Source organism: Perca flavescens, chromosome 1 (genome assembly GCF_004354835.1).
Source record: "Perca flavescens isolate YP-PL-M2 chromosome 1, PFLA_1.0, whole genome shotgun sequence".
NCBI lineage: Eukaryota > Metazoa > Chordata > Actinopteri > Perciformes > Percidae > Perca > Perca flavescens.
Window position 1 is genome coordinate 14593879 of NC_041331.1, and position 27271 is coordinate 14621149.

A 27271-nucleotide genomic window follows, 5' to 3' on the forward strand; every position below is an offset into this window, starting at 1 on the left:
GTCGCCATGTTCCTTTAAATGGGGAACTCCGCACCTTTTTTAGAATTCATACATGTAATTCCTATGGTCTAAGACAGTCCACAAATATTAGCAAACATGAACAACTCTTTCCCAAATATAAAAACTAGAGTGCTAAAACTCAAATTTGTGATGTTATCAAGTATAAAGTCCAGAAGTGCTCCATAGGAAATGAATTGGGAAACATGTTAAAGATGACACTAACAGCACCCAGGGGAATCTTTTTAATATATGGGTACATTTTCTGTTTCAGAACTGAGTACTACAATAGAATAAAGCTCATTTGGGTATATATAAAAAAAAAGAAAATCATTCTCTCATTCATTATCTATGGAGCAGTTCTAGACTTCATACTCGATGATCACAAGTTTGAAACTTACTGTACTTCTCTGGTTTCTGGCTTTGACAGGGAGTAGCTCATGTACACATACATTGATTCTGAATTCTTTATTGGGTGGTGTTCCCCTTTAAGTGAAGAAGTCTTTTGAAATGGCCTCTACAAAGTTGGGTGCTGACATGAGGATCCCAATAGTGCAGAGGATAGTGAAGAGGGAGAAAGCCATGAGACAAAGCCTGTCGATAACAGACGCAGCAAATTTCCACTCGTTGCACACTAACTCGTCCTCGTCTTGGTCACGGAAGCGCTTGGCAATAAAGTGCACCTCGTCCAGGATCTTGGCCAGCTCTGGTTCCACTCTGCAAGCTGAGGAGCTGTGACCTTCGGGGAGGAGCAGCTCATCCTCACCTGCTCGTCCAACCAGCCGTCCACAGAGGACCCCGGAGTCACAAGAGGTGGCAGCTGTGGAGTAGTGGATGCTCTCCAGGCCACGCATGCCAACGTAAAGCACGTTGCCGTTGGTGGAATGGGAGGCTGAAGTGCTTGCATTGAGCTCCACGCTGGTCAGGCTGTTCCGTGGAGCCTTGTTGTGACAGGCTGAACGCACTCGCTCCTCACCTGGGCGCTTCATGCGCAGGAACCAGGCGCACCAGTTCAGCAGGATCACACGGGTCTTTGAGATCAAACAGTAATGAATAAGAAACGAATGAAATAAGGGTGTTAGTAACTTTCAATAAATGCAGAATACATCAACCAAAGAACATACAGCTATCAAGCAGCAGTCTTCAGCTTTCATCCTTTATGTCTAATTTGTTGGGTTTACCACAATAACGTTCCCTTTCGCAGAAGCCAAATCTGCTTAAAGTGCTCATATCATGCTCATCGTCAGGTTCATAATTGTATTTAGAGGTTATATCAGAATAGTTTTACATGGTTTAATTTTCAAAAAACACCATATTTTTTTGTTGTACTACACATTGTTGCAGCTCCTCTTTTCACCCTGTGTGTTGCGCTCTCTGTTTTAGCTACAGAGTGAGGCATCTCACTTCTGTTCCATCTTCGTTGGGAGTTGCACATGTGCAGTAGCTAGGTAAGTACTGCTAGCCAGTCAGAAGCAGAGTATGAAAAATAAAATTTCACTTTATGAGGTTTTTTAAAATTAATATGAGTTCCCCCAGCCTGCCTATGGTCCCCCAGTGGCTAGAAATGGCAATAGGTGTAAACCGAGCCCTGGGTATCCTGCTCTGCCTTTGAGAAAAATGAAAGCTCAGATGGGTCACAGACAATGTTGTAACATGAAACAACACTCACCCACTTCGGCATCTTGCTTCCATCAGGGTCATGGTGGTGATATTGTAAGACGAGAACTGTGGCGATTACTGAGAGACCAACAATGACCATGGTAGTGGCAAAGTATTGAGCTGGGTGAAGAAGAAATAGAGGAAACAGTAAGAATGGATGCAGAAAGTTGTGTCATGCAGGTAACATTACAAGGAGACAACATGAGGATAAAATGAAATGTTTCAGTGTAAGGAAAAGGGCTCAAAAGTCCAAGAGAGCATAATTCCCTTCTTGCCTTGAGCACTCTGCTTACTTGATGTGTCAGAGAAATGCAAAGATACTTTTTCATTTTGGTTTCAAATACAGTGACTCGGATCTGTATATAAAAAAAAACTGCTTAAACTTAGTTACACTTTGATATGAGAGAACCCCTGATGAAAAATGACTACACACATTTTCACTCGCGTCTTCCCACTGATAGCAATTGACACCCATAGCGACTTCTTTTTAACTTTAGCCTGGCTTACCTATTAAAGGCACCGAGTCCGATGTGGCGGGCATAATCTCTGCAACCAGCAGCATAAAGACAGTCAGGGAGAGCAGGACTGTAATGCCTGGGAAGGAGACCAAATCTCAGTAAGAACCTCACAACAAAACTATTAGGGGAATGAAAAGTATTCAAATCACACAGACAGAACCCTGTGATTCTTTGATGTTGAAATCTGCTACAAGTATGCACAAGTTGGGTGTTATATGGCAGTCAAAAAACGTCCATCCTTAAAATATATACATATACTGTATACTGAGAGGCTAATGCCTCAACGCAGAGGTCCAGGGTTCGAGTCCGACCTGTGACAATTTCCTGCATGTCTTCCCCCTCTCTCTCCCCTTTCTCACCTAGCTGTCCTAACGATCAAAGGTGGAAAAGCTCACAAAAAAAATATTCAAAAGATTAAGTGCGCTAGTTGTGCGAGTGTTTCCAGTTGCATTATACTGTATTTGTAATCCCTTATATTATCATGCTAATTCAGCTTTGTTTCAAATGTATGCTCCTCTTCCACAATGGGGTACTATAGCAGAATGTGAAGGAGGATTCCCCAAAATTAGAATTGCAGAGCTGTTGAAGCTTATAATGTGTCACAGTCACAGACTACGCTACCTGAGAAGTACAAGCACAGAAAGACAAACAGGTTTCTTCAAAATGCCAGAGCAGAGTTTTCACTAATGGGCTGACAACGCTAAGCCACTGGCTCTTTGGCTGTCTTACTAGACTGAACTTCTTAGCAGGATTTAAGAGTCATATAATTAACTGCAGGCATGCTGATATACATTTGACACCTCTGAAAAACATGTAACAGCTGCCTTTATTGTTTTCTTATATATTCTTATGGCTGTGGACCTAGGATGGGCATGTGAATCCTTTCAAATGAGTGGTTATCATATAACTAATACTGAATTTTAAAGAGATTAATATGTAAGGTTTAGTTAACTTAAATTCTAAAATTCATACAGTATATTTCTACTTTTATATTAGTACTAGTATATTAGATTTTTGCTCAAAGTATTTAAGAATTACATCCAAATAACGCAAACGCAACAAACAGAAATAATGCTTCTGTTACTCCCGATAATCTAAATCTGGATAATTAGGAACTATTTTCAACTAGAAGTAGAAAATATTAAAAACTGTTTTTAGAAAATGTTGCTGATCTGTCTTTTGAAGGTTATTTTAAATGCAACGAGCGACACAAACTTTCGGTTTATCTGCATTGTACAGTGATGCAGGCAGATGTTGCAAATGTGAAAATGTCTAAAACCTCTGCAAATAAAGTCTTTACTATATGCAAAGCTAGATACCACACGGGGAAATATGTTTTTTGCTTTGTGATTTGGATGAACCGACAACTTCTATGAAAAATAAAACATGAACACAGTATGATAAATCTTCTAATATAAAAAACCCTTTACAACACAAAAATGCAGACTATGAGAGTAAAGATTCCCACACAATAGTATTCCAATATACTGTATGTGAACTATTTGTGCATTTTGCAAACATAATTCTCACGACAGTCCAATTTTATTGAAATTGAATCTGGGAATGAATGCTGCCATGAATACTCATTTCTCAATTAGTGTTCATTCATTCTCAAATAATAATGTCAACGCGTGGCTTATATGGGATATGGGTTGATATACGGACTTCATATACAGTAGATCTGTTAGCACATGAGCCCACACACACACACACACACACACACACAGTTTACGTAGGGAATATAACTCATGACGTGCCTGATGTGTGCTATGAACTACAGTATAAAAAAACCTTTCAAACACATTTAAGGAGCATTACGATCTACATAACAGCATATTATACTTGGCATGAGCAATTCTTATTTCCTCTATCTGTCTGTAAGCTAAAAAAGATCAGGAGGAATGCACACTTGTACACAAACACACACACACACACACACACACACACACACACACACACACACACACACACACACACACATCTGGCTCTAATGCACTGGTAACGACAGAATCCAGCTGTAATGCAGGAACCTTATGATTTGAAGAAGGCACAAACTGCATAAATCTACACTCCCACTCCCACATACAGTACACACACACACACACGCGCACACACACACACACACACGCATCAGGCATGCACACAAACACACTGCCTCCAAGCCTGTGTAATTTATGCATGGAATTGGCTCATATATTCAAGTCAACTGTAACAATTGAGATAAGATTAAACCGGTTTCTCGACCCACTGACAGAAGAGTCAGTCACTCAGTGCTGATTATCAGATCCCTTCACAAGGCCACAGAGGAAGTGGATTAATGAAAAACCATAGTTTTTCACAGAATGGCTGATTACCCGGGAGACAAATGGGCTAGGCTATAAATGTATTGTTGATGGAGAAACATTTGGAGAATAATACAAAGGTTGGCTCAGTGTCAAAACCACTTGGGCTGTAAAAGATTTAATTTGATTATCTCATTTGTTTTCAGCTATGTTCTTTGACCTTCAATAAAACACAGTCAAGTCAACATAGCAGGAAGCCATGCGGTCCGTGAACATTTTATTGCTATCGTTCAAGAGTTGTGTTATATTTGCAATAAAGGTGTCGGGTAAAAATAAATAAGTAAATGCATTACACCTCACTTTGTCACTCATAAACAAGAAGAGTCAACATCCGGAAACTATTTCATGGGTCAGACGTGGGGAAAAAAAATTGATATGGGGCAACATATCAACTCTTATGTTAAGTCAGAATCTGAGCGACTCTGTGTTTAAAGCAGAGCTGGACAAATATATCAAATAGGCTGAACACCTACACATTATATTACCAATGCCAGTATAGTATTGGATTGTACAGTATCTGTGTGTGAGGTAGGTGTAAGTTGGTATTGATTGGAAGTTGAGTGAGAGGTGCAGAAAGGCAGTCAGTCAAACTCAAATCTTCTTATAAGGCTAGTAAAAAAAAAAACGTATCGAGGCATGTTTCTGATTCATATGGACTACAAATTTGAAACATTGCTCCCCAGCAGCAGCCACAGAGGTGGGCCTACCGAAAGAAATGGATCTCTGCTTTGGCATGCAATGATTAGGAAGTAATGCAGCTAAGAAAACACTGCACATGCAGTAGAATTCAGAATTTTCTCATTAACTGGTACATGTAATCCAGTGACAAAATTGCATATCGGCGGGGATCTTTCCCTCCCAAATATTCAAATATGCTCAAATATTGTAATATATTCATATATTATAAATACTGCCCTGTTGTGTGTGTTGTGTGTGTATTCCCAACCCAGTGAGATCTTCTCCCCAGAGTCAGCAGGCAGAAGGAAGACGAGGAGGGCCAGAGTGGAGATCAGCACACACGGAATGAGCAGGTTGAGGCCGTAGTAGAGGGTCCGTCTCCGCATCACCAAGGTGAAGGTGACGTCAGGGTACGGCTCCTCGCAGCAGGCATAGAAACGCTCGTTCTTCCGTCCTGGAACCTCTGTGAGACAACCAAAACAACACAGTCTACTCTGGCTGGCAGAAATGGAGTGAAAAGTTATTGGGAAATCATCATTTTGAATTTTGAATATCAATCCTCTTGCACTTCACACCCCCCCCGGCCCCCTCCTACCAACAAGGTCCCACTCTCCGTTGGCGATGTAGCCGGTGATATCCGCCTCCAACATCTTCAAGTCCAGAGACCAGCCCCCGTATGTCCAGGAGCCAAACTTCAGGTCACATCTCTGGACATCAAAGGGGAACCAGCGCACATCGATGTAGCAGGTGCTCTTGAAGATCCCTGTTATGGTGATAAACATGAAAATACTTGCATTGATATGTACTATACTTCAGGATACTGAAGAGAGTGACAGAAACGGATGGGGTGACATTTCGAGCTCTGATAGAGAATCAAGAACTCTGGATGAAGAAAGCAGAGGGACGTTTTAAAAAAAAATGACAGCGCCCAACAGCTATATAGGCAGCAAGAGAGATATGGAGACCAAGTGCCATCCATCCTAAGGAGAGTAAAAAAATCCAATATGGCAATGAGATGAAAGAGGCCGGTAAGCCTTCAGGAGAGGCAGGCACCAAACAAATTTACATCCATACTTAAGAAAGATATGAGACGTCAGCAGTAAACAAGGTCTCTCGCCTCTCTCTCAGTGCCAAGAAGATGATAAACCTCAGCAGGGACTGAATACAGATGGGGAGCAGGAAATACAATGAGCCCAGTGACAAAGACAAGTTATCAGGAAATTATTTGGAATGTAAATGACTCAAAACACATTGATATAAAGTCAAAGTCAAGGAATTTACAGTACATTGTATAGAATACAAACAAATATACAAATATAGTAGCCTTCTAGTACAGTGCCCATTGAAAACATGCCTGTACGGAATGGGCCGATTGCTTGGCATCCTGTATTGTGCTGTACTTTCATGAATGTACCTTAGTACATTTTCTCAAATACTGCACCGTACAACTCTAAGGTGCATGTACACTTCTTTATTTATAATTTTTTATCACTACCATTTTATGCTACTTTACTCTTAAACTCCAGTGCAGTTCAGAGGCAAATATTGTAATTTTTGCTCCACTTTATTTGACAGCTCTAATTACTTTGCAGATTTAGATTAGTATTACAAAATATAATCAAATAATACATTATGTATTATTATAGATTAAGCTAGCCAGCAGTATATAAAATAATTAAGCCCCACCTTTACTAGCCACATTAAAGTGATTACCACATGAATGCATCACTACTTATAATTCAGTAATATACTATATATCATTCTGCATGAGTATTTTTACTTTTAGTATATTTTATGCTGATACTTTTGTACTTTGTATTTTTACAAGAAGTACTTCAGTAAAAGATCTATACATCAGTTTATTTTTTTTGTTTTCTTAATTCCCTCTACCACAGCTACACAAAACCGCAGACAGCAAGGTGAAGACGTGCTGGAGTCAGTCCAGAGCCCTGAAGCATCGCCCTCGCTGTAATTCAAAGTTTATTAATATTGAACGTATTGCAGATCAGTAATCAATAAATTTTTTTAAGTACATAATTAAATATGCAATACTCCTAAATCGCCCATGCAATAAGGAACCATAACCCAACATTATGCATTAACATTAATTAATCAGGCCTAGTAAATATTTTCAGACAGATAGTGCTGTTTGTTGTGTGTGAGCCAGGGGCTGCATGTGTTGTGTGTGCGGTACTGAAACGGAGCGGAGATCTAAAGATTTAAGGTTTAAGGAAAAAGGTTTCTTGCCTTCTTGCTTTTGTGGATGATAAATCCCCCAAAAATTGCCTCTGCTAATTTGTTATGCTAGTGCTCTCTGATTAAAGGGATCATTTTCACTTTTTAACATGCACCCTTTCATGCGGTCATCACCCCTTCGTGTGACAGATGGACAGACAGAGACTTCTGGATAGTGAGATTCTTGAGACAAAGGATTGACATCATCCTCTGGACATGCGCTGGTCAGTTCACGCGTGCCAAACTAATGAAACCCAAGTTGTTAAACATCTGTTTCTCCCATGCACAGGGACCCTTCCTCTAGTAATTCTGGGGCCCCTCTGCCAGAAATACCAATCTGCAAGCCAGGGACTATCACTAATGTTTCACTTAAATGATAAGCTTATAGGTTTGTGTTTATTTACCTTCATATCTGCAATCCGGTAATCATTTGATGCAGTTGTTTTGAGCTCAAGTGCCGAGTGACTGTTTTGGGCCAATATGGCATTCAATGAGTATTCATTTGGAACGAAGTGGAGAGGCAGTTTGCTTCAGAGGCAATCAATCCAGAAGAAATTCAATGATTGGGCTATTTACGGTGGTATCGATTAAGATGCTGAGGCAAGGCAGTCCGTCTCTTCTGCGTGGTCAGAGAAAAAAAGGGGGGGAGAAGAGCTTGCCAGGGAGAGCAGTAATCACCAGCTGTGACAGGCCTTCTGTTTCAATATATTCCCATGCATGTGTGTGTGTGTGTGTGTGTGTGTGTGTGTGTGTGTCCTTTAAGACCACATAATCTGGCAGTAGTGGATCAGAAGGGGCTTGTTCACTAACAGAGTGTGATAGTGATGAATCGTTTGGAGCATGTGACATTAAATTACTGCTACTGGGATAAGAACATTTAAAACACAAAGTGATTATAGCACACAAGTTAGACAATTTGGTGAAAATACCCTTATTGGCTTTCCCACTCAAGGATTAGATGAGAACATGAACACCACTCTCATATCTCTCCGTTAAATATGAAGCAGTCGTTTTGGTTAGCTCAGCTTAGCTTAGCATAAAGACTGGAAATGAGGGGGAAAACCAGCAGGCTAGCTGTTTCACCCGTTTTGACTTTTAATGCTAAGCTAAAACCAAGCTAAGACATGAGAGGTGTTTGTCCAACTCTCGGCAAGAAGGCGAACACACATAGTTCCTAAAATATGAACCAACCTGAAAAGTGTTATTCAAGCAACTTTTTGACATAATGAACCAGCATTTTGGATGGATTTCTGCCAAGACTAATTATGCTGATAGCTTTAGGGAGTTAATTCGAAGATCTCGTTCATGAAAACTCAGCAGCAGCTGCTGTTTTCTCACTAAACCTTAGAGGAAATCCCCAATAAAAACACAGCATAATGTTTATACAGCACAATAATAGGAGCTTGCTTGAGTATACATTTTACAAAAATCGAGAGGTTGATAATTTGATAAATGTGCATCTGACAGGAGCTAAAAGCTTTTATGTGCAAATTAATTTTTTTTCATGTTTTTTATGAAAACATGACCATTAATCAGAGCGCTGTCAGCTATTTGATTATGGTTTGATATTTGCATATCATATATGATAAAATAATGATACCTTATTGTCCCTTGAAATCTGGTGTCTTGATTTATGTAACATTAGGCAAAGGTTTTGATGCAGGGAAAACTTCATTGGGGGGCTAGCACTGAGGATCAAACAATTTTATTGGGAGGGCCAGATATGGCCGACCACTGCTGTACAGAAAGGATGAATGAATCTGTGCAATCTACTCAACTCCAAACAAAAAAAACTCTCAGTAGTGGTACCACCACTGAGAGTACGTTCAAGGGGGTAAGCGAGCATCCGGAAAGCGTACCTACTATGGGGAGATTCTGAGGCTAACAAGCCATCACCTTCCGCTAGCGTTCCATTGGCTCCCATTCATTTTGGCGTCACTTTGACAGCGAATAACTTTACATCTGAAGCGTTTGAAGGCTCTATTTGTCCATTGTTTATTTCTAAAGAAACACGATAATGTATAAAAGGCTCCATTACCGTGTAGCTCACGTTATGGCTCTGTAGCAAACGGTTTTGTAAAAATAGGCTAACGATTGTGTCATAACCACGCAAATTTCTGTCGCACAGTAGAGAAATTACTGTATAGTCAGGAGAAGTTCGCAGGCAATCGGGGGACGTGGACGCATTCAGTCAAGAGAGAAGCCCATAGAGAGTACATGAAAGCATCGGAACAAAATATTTCCGAGAACGTTTTGATGGACCAGAAATACTTCGGTATGTGGCAAATGAATTCATATGAAGTAACATTTATCCACTGGACAACTAGGATATTTTAAGAAAAGTATATGTTGTTAAATAATGATGTAGGGGTAACGAGGTATACCTATATTCACGATGGGATGAGGAAATTATACAGGCAATGGAAAAAACCCATCTCAATCTCCGTCTCTGCAAGATTTGGAATGATTTATTCTTCGCACAACTACTAGACTTACAAATTTCAGACAGGTTGCTCACGTCACATCTAAGTCGTCAAACTCAGTTGGAGGCTGCGCAGTAACGCTCAGCCATCACCGGAAAAGTGCTTCTAATTGACTTCACTGGATGAAGTCGAAGTCTATGGCGTCGCTGTGTCCATTTCTTTCACTGTCAAGCCAAGACACACACACCAGATGGCCGACCGTCGACAGAAAAGCCAGTCGACATGATCAGTCGGGTCCCCGAGGTCCAAAAAACTGTCTCCGAACACACTGAGGCACAATACGTCTCCATAGCAGCAGGCGGCGCTACTCTGTATTGTTGCCCAAGAAATGAAAACTGGCAGCTGATTGGACGAACGCGTCACATGGGTTTGTTTTCTCCGGAAATTCAAAGCCAGACTGTCAAGGCGGCTCGTTCTAAAATAGTTCACTGAAACATGTTTCTGAAAACATTTTAAGCGAGAAATAGGCCATGCAGTTCCTGAATCTGTCTTCATTTCAGATCAACAAAGGTCAGTTAAAAAGATTTTCGTCAGATTTTAAGAGACTCTAGTCAGGCTCATTTCGCTCGCCATTTCCGGGTGAGTCCCGACTGCCCTGCCTCCGACTGAACATGTCAGGTCGGCCAAAATGAACGCCGACAGCCCCCCAGACTGACGACGGCACGGGACACACTGAACAGACTCGAGTCACTGACCTTGCCAGACTGTCCAACGGCCGATTATTGGCCCTGTGTGTCCCGGCCTTATGAGTTTAATGAGACAATATCTGTAGCACACAATAATAGTTAACACCCTTAAAGCTGCAGTGGAAGAAAGCAAACCAACGCCAGAATGACCTCTCCCTCTCCTTTGTGTCGCACTGCATGCACAGAACAGCCAATAGGAACGCTCTCTCTCTCTGAAATGACCTGTTATTGGCCAAAGTCTCCCTTCACAAACTAGATTATCTAAAGTGTGAATACAGAGCCAAGAGGAGGTGCAGGAGTGTATTTTTCTTTCAGACCACTTGAATTATAATATCCTGAAATATTATTATGGAATTATTGCCCAATGACGCCAAAAATAAAGTGCCTAACACAGCTTTAATAATGTGCAGCAACTAATGTTGCAGTGTGGATGTTTAAATTGCCTGTGCTCAGCTAATACCTGTATCCAATAGACAGGTTCCAAGCGTGGACTTACATCTTGCTTTACCACACTGCTAGGCATATAGAAATACGTATCATAAAAACATTATGGAAATCTAGATAGATTCATTTCTTTATTTAGTTCGTATGTTCAATTATCTTGATATCCAGCTTGGGGGCGCCATCATATTTTTGCTTGTTTGTTTTTCTCTCACTTATTGTTTATTTATTTTTTATTATTATTATATGCAACTGATGTTATTATTATCATGAACTCAAAACGTTAATATAAAAATATAAATGGTTTTTACCTGGAGGTAAGTAGGTACAGGTGCCCGACGAGTCAACCAAAATGTTGGTGTGGAAAGTAGCATCAAATCTTTCATCAGCACTGTGGACAACATGGAGCTACATCAGTGTTTGTCACTGCAGAGTTATCTGTAAGTAAAGTACAGCTTCAGAGGAAAACATTTGAACAAATACACTAATATAACCTTTGCAAGAACCGCTATTAATTATAGGGATGCAACATACATTTTGGAGGAGCCACAAACAGCGAGCGGAAAAAAAAAACTGGTGAAAAAATACAAATATTTCTCTAACTAACTCATACAGCAGCAGGTACACAGCACACCAGGAGTCACAACTGATGCAACATTTCCCTGGAGATGGTTATTCAGTGGTTACCCTCATTCTCCCCTGCTACCCACAATTCACTCCCTCTAAATGAACTCCCCAGAGCTTGAGGCATGGTTGAGCTGAAGTTGAAAGGCAAAAAAAAAAAAAAAAAAAAAAAAAACTTTGTCTAATTCAAAGAGTCTCAAATCAAGGCTTTACTCAGAGGGACAAAGACAAATGAAGTACAATGCTTTATACCCTCATTAGTCAATGGGAGACTGAGAGCCTCTAATGTGATTTGTTCAGATCTTTCTTTTAAAGATTGATAATGGTGTATAATAATTGGTAATCTAGCCTCTTCCATTAGGGACATATAACAAATTGCTTTTTCCCCCATGATTTTTATACGTTTATTCATTTGTCTAAATAATTTATTGCTCCGAAGCTCTCGTCTAGACTGTACTGAACTACTACTACTACTTAAGTTGCAGAGCTCCACTTACCTCATAGTGTATCGGTGCTGTCTGAAAACCAGCTTACCTGTCATCAGCAAAATCCGTATTAGTGTGACATTGTTTTATTTGTAGTACCATTTCTGATTAACCTTTAACATATTGATCTTCCACGCTGGTACCAGATATAAATGCTTAGTTTTGAAAATGAGAGATATCCCAATTTCTTGTTCCTAAAGGAACTAGCTTAAAGTTTGTTTTGTGCAATAGTGGGGTTTATTTATCTTTAATTCTTTTGCTTGTGGGTCTCTCTCTGCGGGATATTCTGAATACATTCTGAGAAAATATGAGGTCTGATACTGTGCAGACCTCAAGAACAAGAAAGCCTGAATATTTCAGCATATTCTGACATGTAGCCACCGGAGTATATTTATTTTATTCAGTTGGCTTTTATGTTTTGGTGGGCTCAAGGTAATTTTCCACTCTGGTGTAAAATTGATTCTGAATTCTATTCTATTTTATTTGGGATTTATTTTAAAGGAAATTAAGCAAATATGTGCTCTCCTCTTTAAAACAGTACACAGTGTCTAAAAGTTGGCTCATTTGTAGGTGAGATGTAAAAAAACTTAAATTAGGCTAATAATTTAAAGCAATAATTACTTGTGTGTTAGTTGGGCCATTAATATAAAAGCACATACTTTAAATTAAAGTTGGACCTTAAAATTGATGCAATGGGTCTGATGCAAGAACATTTTCATTTTCTTATCCAAAGCCTCTCGTACTTTGTACCCTGAAGTTCAATCATACAAGTGTTCCAAGTCAGATTCAGTAAAAAAAAAAAAACTCTTTTAATTTAATTGCTCATTTTAACTTGATGATTGCCACCTGCTCATGAAGAGGTGCACATTCGTGAGATTTGATCATTTGCTAAATCTAAGGCTTCCTGTTCGGCTCCATTTGTGGCGTTTCACTCACAAAACATGTCCCCTAAGAGCAAAAAGAACACACGGGGCTTCATGTCCTCCTGTCAGAAATCAGCAGATGGAAACACTCGGCTGTGTCAGTAGTAGTAGAATTAGGGGACCCAAAATAGACATGAAGTTAGAGGCCTAAACCATTTCAAGCAAAGCGGACCTTACATTTGAGGTGCTCAAGGGGAAAGTTTTATTTAAAGGTCCAATATGTAATATTTGTACTGTAATAAATCCAAAAATGACACCAATGCCTCATCAGATATTAAGGAAACATGTTAAACTGAAATACTATCTTTTCTGACAACAATGCTAATTTCAGTATTTTTTCTTTTTGAAATTTACATTCCGTGACGGAATTTATATTTATGTTTTGGTCTGTGTGTTGTTATCAACGGCCCAGTTTGACAGGCAGGCCGGGTTGCCAGATATACCTGTAAAAACGTAAACCCAGCGCGCTACAGCTGTAACGGTAGTACAGCCATGAAAGCAGCAAACAAACAAACAAACAGGATCAACGGAGATAGATTCTACATGACATAAAAAAAAGAAAACAGCATGTTTCTAACAGTTGCGTGACCAGAGACGTAACAAACCCCTGGTAAATATTGGAGATGTATTTGAAAGATGGAGACAGCTTAGATCCCAAAAGGACGCAGAGTTGGCTTATTTTCTCCTGAACCGGTAAGCATTAGCTCCACGCTAATTTATCACAGCTACTAGGGATGGGCATTTTTTGTCATTTCAACATTTGTGTACTCACATTGAATTATATAGCTAGAGTAACCGAGTTGGTTACTCGCAAAAACAATTGAGACATAGCCAGTGAAGTGATCCCGACTGGTCCTGGCTAACGCCGCCATGCTAACCCTGCTAACTGTTAACGTTACCGGGAGGACCAGGCAAGCGGCCCATGGCTGTTTACAGCGTGTAGCCTCTTCAGCGGCTGGAGCCGACCACGGTGAGTTATTTTAAGCCACAAGAGGGGGGCTGTAAATCGGAAAGAGAGGACTATGAGTTTGCAGTGTGTTTAGCGATTGTTGCCGTAATTCTAAGCCAATAAAGTGTGTTCCGTCGGCAAGGTAGTGGTATTTTTAGCGTTTCGTATTGTAATTCTAAGCCGAGGAAGTGTGCCTGACTGGCGTGTGGAGAGGACAGTGAGGTTGTTGTGTTTTTAGCGGTTCATACTGTAATTTTAAGCCGAAAAAAGTGTGTCTGTCAGTTGGTTACAGAGCTCCACGTGAGCACGGGCTCATCTAACGTTAGCTACTCGGCTGTGCTGTGGAGTAATGTCTGGCTATGTGAGACTAGCATCTAACGTTAGCTACTCCGCTGTGCTGTGGAGTAATGTCTGGCTATGTGAGACTAGCATCTACCGTTAGCTACTCTGCTGTGCTGTGGAGTAATGTCTGGCTATGTGAGAAAAGCGTCCAGCTACATTGTTGTGAATGCTGCGGTCTCAGCCTGGCAACCCCCGTGAACTTAGAGTCTGGGCAGGAGGGGGCGGGGGAAACGACTCTCCAGTATTTTGAATTGGTAGTGCAGTAACTATTTTAACCGCTAGCTGCCAGTATTACACACAATATTACATATTGCACCTTTAATTATTACATTTTTCTCATTTTGATCGAATTCAGTTGCATATTTAAAATACAAATGAATCCACAATGCATTTAATTATTAAAGCAAACAGTTGTATTTATTTATTTTACAGGTATCTGTGCATGATTACTCGTAACGTTTGTTTATACAATATAATAAAAATTGTGAATGCCTAAATCACATGTACATGCCACTTATGACTGATTCTATTTGTAGCAATGTGGTTTTTGCATATTTTTCTATTTCTCAGAAAATCATTTCTGCTATGTTTAATGTATTACTGTAGGTGCCATTGTTACAATCTTGTTTTTAGCTTTGGAACACAAAAACCCCAAAATACATTAGCCCTGCTGACATCCACCTCCATTATATTGTGCAAAGCATGCATGCTGAGTCTGACACCATGCATAACCAATTACAGTGCTGATCTGTCCTTACAATACCTACCTGTTATACAGCAGAATGTCTGGCTTCCAAATGAGATGGTCAGGAAATCTAACATTGGTCACACCTCCATACTCTGATGTATTCCACCGCAGGTAGTGATCATCCCACTGCTGTGGGATGCAGAAACATAATGTACATGTTAAACATACCTTTTAAACCTGTGTTTGGTTAGCCTTGTTTAAAAGCTCAACCTGGAATTTACTTTAAGACTAATGTATTTATTAGTGACACTGTAATGGGTACAATAAATGTATGTGACAGCAGCTGTGGGTGACACTATGCATTGACATGCTACAAGAATTGAGTTCAATCCCTGTGCCAGATTTCAGTGACATCTGTGGAGGAATATGATTTTTGGATTTCAAAGGGACACTGTTTTTTTTTTTTTTGCTATTCCAATAGTACTAAGTTGACAGCATTGTATTACTGTAAAATGCTAGAGTCTCAAACCAAATGTATAAATCAGCTACAGGTTGTAGATTTTCTAAAAATGTCAGAATGTCTTACTGCATCCGGTCGCATTTTGCAATATATGCACGCCAGGCTGCTATTCTGACCCACAGTCATGCGTAGCGTATTTATGAGCAATAGGGTCAAAATTGCCAGTGCAATGTGACAAATTACAGTATGTCCCAATTGTGTGCATACTGCATGCAACACATACACATACGGTGGAAAATAATAGTAAACAGAAATGGCATGTCGGAAATGCAATGCGCCGTGACGTGACGTATGGACAATTACTCCAATATCACAGAGTACCATTTTTTCATAACACACAATCTTTGACTGACATGTTTTACTTATTATACTTATTATTTAAAGTGCCACTGCACAATTTGTGTAAATGAAATCACAAGTAGAAGGCTTTATGTTTTACCATATCTGACTCTTTGGAAAAAACAAGCATAAAACCCATTCAGGCCCACAGCAGATGTGCGCACATGATGACTAGCTAAATGCTACAGCTGGCTGATATGTTTTTATTTTATTTATTTTTTACATATTGATAAAAGATTTTAATATGGATTTGTGTACTTAGATCCATAATACATTTTTAATCAGTTCAAACCATCATGGTATTCAAATAATGGCTGTGGGCAGAATGAAGAAATGTAAAGGTCAGTCACTAATAAAGGCTGAGTAAAACACATTAATTGAGGTTGGAATCACCTGCATAGCTCATGGTAACTTCATTATAAAGTGCCTTTCCACATTCATATAATCCTCACCAACATGCTGCTCTTTTTACCAGAAATACTACAGGAATATTTAAGCATTGGAAATTTGCAATTGCTATAAATGTTGTTCTGCTGTACATTGGAGATATGTTGCACAAATGACGTAAGCATCTGTCCCTATTCAAATAAACATGAAAACATGACCCGCTTTCTTGCGGTAGAGAGTGGTATCAATCTTCTTGGCTTACTCTTGGCAAGAAAGCAGAATGAAACTATTCCAATAAGCTACTTTTAATGATGGCCCAGGAGAGGGCACCATGGTAAAAAGAAAAAGTAGGCTTATGGGCAAAAAAAATAATACTATAATCACTCAGTTGTCTTAACAAAGCAATAATATGATGTGCTCTAAAAATGCTATAATTCAGTGTATATATTGTTTTTTAACTATCCTGAAATCATATATTAACTACTCCCTGGCAAGCATGATGAGTGTGTAATCTTGAAGAACCATCTTTAATGTCTCAAAGTGACTTTCAGTCATGATCATCTTTAGGTCACCACAGGTAGCAGATCAGCGTAACAAACAATAAAAACTGTGAATTCTGTCTGCGTTATCTTGTGTTTGAGAGCCGAAGTTGATTGTGCAGGGTGTGGCGTGAGAGAGATTGAGTGAGAGTGCTGCTGCGATTCCACGGGGTGATTTAAAACAGACCAAAGAGCCTTGATACAGATTGCTGACGTTGCAGCAGCACTAGTGTCATACAATGGACAGGCTGCTATAAAACATCTTAATGCATGGGGGAGAAATGGGTGCATTGCCCCTGTGGAAGGTGAAAGGGAAAAGACTGGGTTCCAGTAGATGTGATAAACAAGACTGCCAGACAATAACTAAACGTTTATTGTGATTAGATGAACAAACCATATACCAGGTTAAAGGCTAAAGTTTAAGGTAAAGTTTGACATTGAGAAGAAAATGTTTATTCACTTTCTTGCAAAAATTAGATGGGAAGATCGGTGGACCTCATGGGACCTTAAAGGTGCACTATGAGTTCCTGCATGGTCACTTCTGTTGACGTTCCGAGTAAATTTCAAACAAAACAGAGCAAGCTCGCCCCTCCCCCCATGTTTCCATAAATGTCACTAACCCCCACCCCTCCCCCCAACCATCTTGTGATTGGCTGAAGTGGTTTGTTGTATTTTGGTGCACAGGTTGTGCCTCTAGTGTTTGTTTGAAGTTTACGACCCCTGTGTTGTCTCCCGAGACCGGGCTTTTTCACAGTGTATTCAGGGGGCAGGCAGCTAGCGGATCAAGGAGAGATGCCTACAATTTGACAAAAATGAAATTGCGCCGAAACCATGCAGGAACTCATAGTGCACCTTTAATTTGGAAAAAATATGAACGGTAGTGAACGGGGAGAGGCAAATTATTTTTTGATCCCGTTTGAATTGAACCATGGATTACAAATATGATGTTCTTCAATTTAAAAGATAATTTTTCAACCGAAGAAAGTCTCAGTTAGCCGTAGGTATGTCATATGACCATTTAGTTTTGTGTGAAACCGCTCAGTGATCTACATCTCTTGTCTCACGCAATTTACGTCACCTAGCTTGATGCTCAACTTGCCCGCTAGCTAGCGAGCTTAGCTCTGTTCCACAACACATGTAACGTTATCTTACCTGATGTATTATATTTTTTTATTTTTATTTTATTTAAGTGTTTTCAGCAGATAAGCAAAAGAACAAGCAAGATCCTCTGCTCATTAGAGTAACGTTACATCCCCAGTACAATACACACAGACATCGTAGCTTCAGCGAGACCTCATCCATGCAACTTTGAAGTGTGTAGTCTTTCCTAATTAGTCTTATACTGCAACAGTTTAACAATAAACTGAGACTTTCTTGACTTGCGAAATCATGTATTAAACTGATGAACATCATATGTGTAATTCATGGCTCAACTGAAACGGGATAAAAAAATTATTTGTCTTTCCCCGTTCACTCCCATTCATATTTTTTCCGAGAGATAGGTCCCATGGACTGGAAGTAGAAGGGCGTGACTTCGGCTCTTTATACCACTCTCATGTCTGTAAATATGAACTTACAGCCAGCTGCCAGTTAGCTTAGCTTATCGTAAACATAAAGACTAGAAACAGCAAGCCTTGCTCTTTCCAAAGTTAACAAAGTTCACATACCAGCACCTCTAAAGCTCACTTATTAACATGTTATATCTTGTCCTAATCTTACATAAATGTGGAAAAAATGACAATTTGTGTTTTTTGGGCAGCTCATGTTCCTCACTTCCCGGAGTCTTGTCTGCACATAACCTCTGAAAACCACAAACAAAGAGGTTATAATAATTTCCATTTAAATTAACAATACTTTTAGCGTGTACAGAGCCAAAACATTTTGTGTGTAAATTGGTAAATTATGTCTTTATTTCAACCAAACCAGAGTGGCGATTGTTAGAAAAGTGGAAAAACAAACCAAGACGGCTTTTCGTAGTTTTATTTTGTGTCTGTCAACTTTGAATGAAGTGTATTTTACGATGATAAAATTACTGTTAATTTACATGGAGTCTGGTGGGTTTAGCAATAGCAATTTTGTGGATGTTTTTATGTTTAAAAAAGGATCTTACTCTTTAACAGAACGGCCGCCCTCTGTGGGAATCCTTTTCATAATGTTATCAGTGACAAAACAAGCACTTGCCCAACAATTTACTGTAGGCCTACATTGTAGCTTATTTTGCTGACTGCCGAGTGCAGTGATCTTGCTTAAATGTTTTGCAATTAATGCAACAATACCTTGTAAAATTAATCATGCTTAGTTATACCATGCAGCTCCCATAAACTTTGCTACGTTTTTATTTTATTTTGTTGTCCTTTTAACTTTATTCTCAAAGCACGTATGGCGTATGGCAGAGATAAACTCAAACATTGGAGAAGGAAGCCCGAGGATTGGATTAAGTTTAGCAGACATAGAGAATATCACTGCCCACGTCATCTTTCGACCACACAGCCAGCGGAACGCCACCAAAGGCGGTGTGACCCAGCGATGGGAGATCATAGACTGTTGTGCGGTGCCCATTTCGCAGAAACCTGGCTCCTGGATTGGGCTGCTGCACTTGACAGGTGGACTGCGTTCCACACCGACAGAGCATAGGACTCGGTGGGATGAGGGGAGGCGGACTCTTTACATTATTTAACGTTACATCAGCAATGCTTGGTGCTCAAATTCAAGTTGATGGACAATATTCAGATGTCAAATTTTGAATATTAAAATACGAGCCATATCTCCCCAACTACTACTAGAACTGCATTTTGTTGTGCAAAAATGAAAATAAATGGAACTTGAGCCTGATTTGACAGGTGTATTTTGAAATGAATAATAATTTGAATAATATTTGTCATGGAAAAGGTCTCTTCGAGGCAATCAGACATTAGAGTGGCTTTTACTGGAATAAAGGTCTATGCTAAAACCGAGTTTATATAGAAAACGTGTAGCATGTTAGCAATGTTGCCAAGCCAGTTTGACAAGTTCAGTCTGGCTTCAATTTCAGCTTTTCGTTAAGACTACCTTTCACTATTATGACTACAAACAGGTAAAAAGAAGAAAAGGGAAGGCATTTAGATTAGATGACTGCTGACTGATGTTGTTTAGCAGCAGTTTTAAACAGATTAATCCCTTCTTGTGAGTAGGAATGGTATATTTTATGTATTTCATTATTATTATGTATTATATTAATGCATACACTTCAGTTCATTCCAAAAGGGCGGCGACTGTGCAACTGCATGCAGATGTTGTATTGGCGACTGAATGGATTGTCACCACTTATTAATATAACCTCTTTGCCACAAAGGTGTAACCAGTCTCTCTCCCAGTGCATACTCAGATAGACTCCAGAATATTGGGACCAAAAACAGGATAAGTAGTTACAAAAAATTGATGGATTTATTATGAAAAATAGAGAGTGCATATTTGCTTTATTTCCTATAAAAATAAAGAATGTGAAAGGGAAAAGACTGGGTTCCAGTATGTGATAAATGAAACTGTCAGACAATAACTAAACTTGTATTGTGATTAGATGAACAAATTGCATATAAGTAATATATAACATATATAATATTAGTAATAAAATGTAGTATGTGGCTAAGTGTAGCCAGGTGCGGTTTAGCTTTTGTGACTTTACATACATTGTAAAGAAAAAATCTTACCAGCTGCAGCCAGATGTTGGTTGTCAAAACCTGGTTCTTCTCATCCTGATAGAAAATGATGATGAGTGATATTTATTAACATTATTATTCAATTATTTATTTGGTGTAGGTATTTATTGTTTTTCTCAGTTTAAGTTTCATAAAGAAAGGGTCATGCTACTCAAAAAACGTCAACGTCCACAGTAGCTTCACCTCTCAATGGAGAAACAATTGACTGTTACCCTTTACCCATATTTGAAAATTCAATATATTTTACATGGGAATTCATTTTACCTGTGAAATGAGAAGATAGTGACAATTTTTATATTGACAGATAACTAAATTTCACCTAAACATGAGTTATCATAACACCACCTTGTGCAGTGCATATGCAAAAGTAATGTGTGGAGAATCATTATTTACGTACCACATCCATGATCTGCATGAGGGTGAGGCCGAATTGAACAGTGAGAGTCTGAGAGTCATTGGAGACTGGTCTCACCAGTGGGTTGTAGCCAGCCATCAGGTCGTTGTACAGTTTGCGCTGATCTGGCCCTTGAAGAGAAACTACAGAAGACAGAGAAACCTGGACAGTAAATATCTTTCATAATTACTTCACAACAAAATGAGCAAGAATGCCAGGTAGGGAATGAGTCCTTACCCCAAGTGAAGGAGTTCGAGTACCTTGGGGTCTTGTTCGCGAGTGAGGGGACAATGGAACGGGAGATTGGTCGGAGAATCGGAGGGGGCGGTATTACATTCACTTTATCGCACCGTTGTGACGAAAAGAGAGCTGAGCCAGAAGGCAAAGCTCTCGATCTACCGGTCAGTTTTCGTTCCTACCCTCACCTATTGTCACAAAGGCTGGGTCTTGACCAAACGAACAAGATCCAAGGTACAAGCAGCCGGGAGGGTGGCTGGCGTCTCCCTTAGAGATAGGGTGAGAGGCTCAGTCATCCGTGAGGAGCTCGGAGTAGAGCCGCTGCTCCTTTGCATTGAAAGGAGACAGTTGAGGTGGTTCGGGCATCTGGTAAGGATGCCCCCTGGGCGCCTCCCTAGGGAGGTGTTCCAGGCACGTCCAGCTGGGAGGAGGCCTCGGGGAAGACCCAGGACTAGGTGGAGGGATTATATCTCCACCTTGGCCTGGGAACGCCTCGGGATCCCCCAGCCGGAGCTGGTTAATGTTGCTCGGGAAAGGAAAGTTTGGGGTCCCCTGCTGGAGGTGCAGCCCCCACGACCTGACCCTGGATAAGTAGACGAAGATGGATGAATGGAAAATGAGCAAGACAGACAATGTTTGTCACATCTATTGCCACTTCCTTTTAATTCTCATTGCCAAACTCCAATGTGTTATGACCCGCACTGCTCTGAGGTTATTTTTTTCCTTGTTTCCAGTTTTCAGTTATTTCCTGTTTTATTTTGAAATACTCACCCATCTCTCATTTCAGACTACTTCACTTCCTGCCCTTGTGTGTTTCCCTCCTGCTTCGCCCTGTTGTTTTTCAACTGTTCCTCATCAGACCTGATGCCTATCCCAGTTTTTTTTAGATCATTTTTTTTTATTATTTTTATATTTTTTAACATACAGAACATACAAACACAATTGAACAAAATCAGAAACCCTGTCCCACCCCCCACCCTCCGCGGTCTCGAGGAAAACAAAAACAAACAAATAAGCAAAAACGAAGTCAGAGATCACAGCTTGCCTAGTCACTCTCCTCTAATTCTTGTGATGCTGAGGTCATTAGGACTGACACCTGTGCTGCTGCGTTTCTCCATATATCTATATGCATATCCCAATTCTCAGTTTGTACATCCCCGATTGCTTTCCTTGCCTCCTCTCCTTGCGTCTTAGTCCTGCCCACAAGAGATTTGAGTGGACTTCTCTCCCCTTGTGTCTGAGGGGACACTAAGTCCAGAAGTCGAGGCAATAAGAATTTAACAAAATTGAGACATCCTTGCCTACTGTTTATACAAAGTATATATATGTTTTCTTTCTTACTCTCTTTTTCTCATGCTTGTCACGCCTCTTTTGTTTATATGTCAAGGGTGGGAAGACTTCCGCAAAGGCTACACAGATGTATCCTAAATTATAGCTTCTCCAGCGGGCCTCCTCACTACTCAATCCTCTCTCCTCAAGATGCATTTCAGGAATTTCAGGAATTTCAGGGGTTTCAGCAAAGTCAGTAGACTGTATCCTCTGTGGAACATGAATGTCTGTACAAAATTGTGGGGAAATATATTCAATAGTTGTTGAGATATTCCGGACTGGATCAAAGTAATAATACGGACCAACGTGGCCCTTCATAGAGCCACCACCACAATGATAGCGTGGCTTAGAATGATTATGCACATTATAACTTTGTTTCGAACTGGAAGCTTAATTTAGTTCAAGAATGAGACTGACCCAAAGCTACATTCACCCCATTTCTACGTCATCCGAACCATACCTGAATTTCTGGCTGATTATCACAACTCTTTCCATTTATAATCTGGCTTCATCTTGCAGGTACCCATCACCACTCCAGCTCCACCTTTCACCAAGAGACTCAAGAGTCTGTGTCAGCAGACCCCTCACTCTTGAATAATTTTGCATTTAATTTAATGTTTGGCAAGGTCTTCTTTCAGTTATTCAGAGTGGAATATTTTAAACAAAGGGTGGTGAAACACATGCAGCCTTTACAAGGCAATCATCCAAATACATTACCTGGCCTGGGTTCATCTCACTGTGCAATCTCAGATCAGACCTGCCCCTCATTTTAACACACTCGTATCCACTCTTGAGTTTTAGAGAGTTTTTGGCAGCGTTTATTCACTTCACTTATGGCCACAGCCCAATTATCCTAAACCATCTAGCACATTATCTCGATGATTTGGCAGAGATCTAGTGGTCTGTGGGCATCTCCCCATTCCTGGGCTCTTGGTTGCATCCTGCTATTTCAAAACAAGACTAGGTCAAAACCTTGCATATGGCTGGACAGTGTATGGTCAATGATTCTAAAAAATGATCAAATATAAATCTCCTGCTTGCCAACCCTTTTGATTTTCCTGCCCCTCTTCCTACTGTTCTCTGGAAGTGGAGATTTTTACATGATATAATATCAAAACCTGCCCATCCACTTAATTTATTTGGAAATAGTGTCACTGCTGTTTGTGATTTTTCTTTTTTCTTTTTTTATTACATAGGCCCACTAGTTTCACACATTCATTTGTGTCTGAAAAAATAGTGACAGTGAGGACCAGGTAGACACAAACACACACACACACACACACACACACACACACACACACACACACACACACACACACACACACACACACACACACACACACACACAGGTGTGCTGTTCATCTGCATGTAGCCTACTCTGCCTGTGCATTAAACAATTGAAACGGGTGGTGGCCGCAGCAACAACAACAACAACAACAACAACAACAACAACAACAACAACAACAACCATTAATTAGTTGATTGATATTGGCAATAGTAGATGTAACAGACGGTGGAAAGGGCAAAGGCCAATGGGGAAACACTAACACTTTAAGTCATCACACTGACTCCGACTAATGGTGGAACTTCATTACTCAGTGACAGAGCAACAGAGGGACAGAGTTTTGAGGTTGTGGTCGCACAGTCCAGCACCCAGCCAAAAAGACTTGCTGAAAGATTTGCTAAAAGCTTGTCTTTGTCCATGGCTGAATCCCCTGTAGATCTGCACCCTCCAAGCCTCACCATGATCAAATTTCCCTATGACAATCAGCAAGATGACATCAATGTGTGTTATTGTCCTAAGACCACACAAGGGACATTGCTGGATGTTGCCAAGATGTTGCTGAACGTGAGCTGGGAGTCATAAAAGGGAGAAGCAAAGGCTTTCTACCTCTTAATCAAAATGAACAGCCTAATAAGTCAGAGAGATGGACAAGGGATTTAAGTACCCCTGACATGTGCACAGACATTTAAATTGTGCGTGTATGTGCACACACTTACACAGCTTCTCTCCCGCTGCCTCTTTATACTTCACTCTTGGGGAAGCCTCAATGAACTAGTGCCTGTAAAGTGTAGACTAAAGAGTCTGAGTGATTACTTTTAAATTAACCTGCCTCAATCAAAATGTTCAAAATTCAGAGCAGACCTGAGTAAAACTGATGAGACACAGCATGTCTTGAAGGGTTCAATAAGTAATTACCATTAAAAGAAGAAGGTTCCTTAGACTTTTTATTATTCTCAGTGTTTCAAATTTACATGGGGTGACTAATGGGGCAGCTGTGGCCCAGGAGGTAGAGCGGGTCGCCCTTTAATAATCAGTTTGATCCCAAGCTCCGCTTGTCTGCATGCTGAAGTGTACTAGAGCAAGACACTGAACCTCAAGTTGCTCCTGATGGGCAGGCCGGCGCCTTGTATGGCAGCTCCGCTATCATCGGTGTGTTTACAAATTGTAATGCGCTTTGTCCGGTGAGGTAGAAAGGCGCCTATAAATATGAATGCAGTCCATTTACCATGTGTGTCCTTTTAGAAGGAGCAAAGGCAGCAGCAACCAAAACAGTGTTACTGGTTTAAAAAAATAGAAACTTCTGTTTAGTCAACTATTACAAGGAAGGTTTTTGAATGATGAAATTGTGACATTTCCGGTATCGTTAAGCTGTCTGTTTGTGCCAATATCATGCCACGCAATCTTAATGCCATGTAACTTCACTCATCTCTATCTACAAAACTGCCTGCAAGTCTCCCTTGAAGTTAATTATGAAAAACCTCACATGCTATGGGGTTCCATTTCTGCCAAAATCATGTCACATGTGTACTGTTGACTGACCATGAAAATGAAACATTTGTCCGTGTCAATTTAGTCTGGCATTGCCTGACCTATCTCCACAGCGCTGCGGAGGAAGGTCTGTCTAGTCCACACAACACTACGGGACAGGAGAAAAACGTGCTCTGGTTTATTGGCATTTCTATAAACCAATCACAATTGTCTTGGGTGGTGCTAAGCGGCGGCTCTGCAAAATAACCTCGGGAAGGAACCTCTTTTGGTGGAATGTGCATGTAGGGAGGTGAGCTCTGGACTTAAAATGGCTGTTGAGTGTCTGATGAGAATTTTACTCAAAAAAAGATGAATATAATTTGACTGTCGGTTCTAGCTCAGAGGATATTTTCTGAATTGACCAGAGTTTACAATGCCAACACAAAGAGAGCGGAAGGTGAGGGACATCCAGCTGAAAATGAGGGACATTCGGCGAAACCTCCGGCAGCACGGGAACAATCCCATAAACAATTGTCGATATAGACTAGTGTTAATTCAACTTTAAACTGTACTTCTGTCATTTTGTTCCACTCCCTATCATTTAACTGATGTGTCATCTGACTGCCGTCTATCGTTTTTCCATCCCAGTTAAGAACAAAAGGCTTGATGCAGCGTTCTTATGAATCCTACTCACTTTCTTGGCAAGACCCGCCCTACATAGCATTCAAGTGCTATGACCGGCCAGGTGTACAAGCTTGCGCAAAGTACCAAAACCCGATTTATTCCTTAAACCTATCCCCTGAAAATGGGCTATCCTGACCTTAACTACTCAAAGTCAATGCATAACTTCAACCAATCTACGCAGGACTGGTCTTGCCAAGAAACCAAGTGGTATTCATGGTTCGAGGCTTTTGTCATATGGTAATGACCATGGTTTCATCTAAACTGGGTTGGAAAAACAACACATCAGCACGACATGCACAAATGACACTTGAGGACGACATGCACGACAACTCAGTCAAACGACACATCAGGACAAGATGCGCAAACGGCACATCAGGAGGATGTTCATAACAACACAGTCAAATGACAGGGCGTGCACAGTTTAAGTTGAATTGACACAAATGCTTTGTCAGGTGAGCAATCGACAGGCAATCAGATTGACTAATAGTTTTTGACTAACAGAATAGTTTTGTGACAACTGAAGTGGGCTACAGCGCTAACACACACACACACACACACACACACACACAAACCACAAACCAATGGCTGCATCATTAAATCAAATGGAAATGCAAGTCTTGTCATTTATTTTTATAGTCTACAGTTTGCCCACATGCAGCCTTCTATATTGTTGAACACGTTGGGTAGTTATATTAGTAGCCTATACATTACATACTGATATAAACACCTGTCAATTTAGCTTGAACTCAAAATATGTGTTAATAAAGATAAACCCAAGTCCAGCAGGGCAATGCTGAAAAGGTTAAAAATAAAAATAAAAAATAGCCTAACTGCCCCTAATATTAGGCTATAATTTATATTATAGTTCATTTTTGCATATAGTGAGGATATAGCACACTAGCGAGGTCTTTATAGCCTAATAGTGATTAAAAACAGCATTACAGTAAATAACAATAAGGTAGGCTAGGCTATGTAATTCCACTTTAGGAGGCTTGCAGATCAATCCAGGCTAAATTAAAATTAACAAGCTAATTACACACATGAAACGCAAAAACGCAAGAAAAAGGCAACCCCCATCCTTATAATAACAATTATTCAGGTTTGGGGAGTTAATTAGCATTGACAGCCTACCTTTTACTGTGAGGAAGGTGACAGCGAGAAAGAGCAGAACATTCAGTGAGTCCATGTTGAACCGAGCGAGGAGTGAGAGCAGAGAGATTCCTCAGTTCATCTGAACCTGCCGGGGAGCGGGGATGATGATGTTAGTGTGTGTGTGTGTGTGTGTGCGAAATAACTCCTCCTATAATGAATAGCGACAGCAATGAGATTTGTTGTAGCATCAAAG

At 40.2% G+C, this 27271-nt stretch overlaps 1 protein-coding gene across 1 annotated transcript; it reads right to left on the reverse strand.

Annotated features, from left to right (window-relative positions):
* On the reverse strand, positions 1-27135 carry chrna7a (cholinergic receptor, nicotinic, alpha 7a (neuronal)). The gene is made up of 10 exons (XM_028582505.1): positions 27058-27135; positions 20928-21067; positions 20522-20566; positions 15130-15239; positions 11351-11430; positions 5790-5957; positions 5463-5657; positions 2164-2250; positions 1667-1776; positions 1-1028 (listed from the first exon to the last, which is right to left on the reverse strand). The coding sequence occupies exons 1-10, from the start codon at positions 27110-27112 to the stop codon at positions 486-488; spliced, it is 1533 nt and encodes a 510-aa protein (XP_028438306.1). The 5' UTR covers positions 27113-27135; the 3' UTR covers positions 1-485.
* Positions 27136-27271: the final 136 nt, after the last annotated feature.

Bases quoted from the DNA above. Each gene is read 5' to 3' on its own strand.
- chrna7a (XM_028582505.1), bottom strand. From the start codon at position 27,112: ATGGACTCACTGAATGTTCTGCTCTTTCTCGCTGTCACCTTCCTCACA. The intron at 20,567-20,927 runs GTACGTAAATAA...ATTTTCTATCAG, and splicing joins TCATGCAGATCATGGATGTG to GATGAGAAGAACCAGGTTTT. The intron at 5,658-5,789 runs GTAGGAGGGGGC...GTTGTCTCACAG, and splicing joins CGGAGAGTGGGACCTTGTTG to AGGTTCCAGGACGGAAGAAC.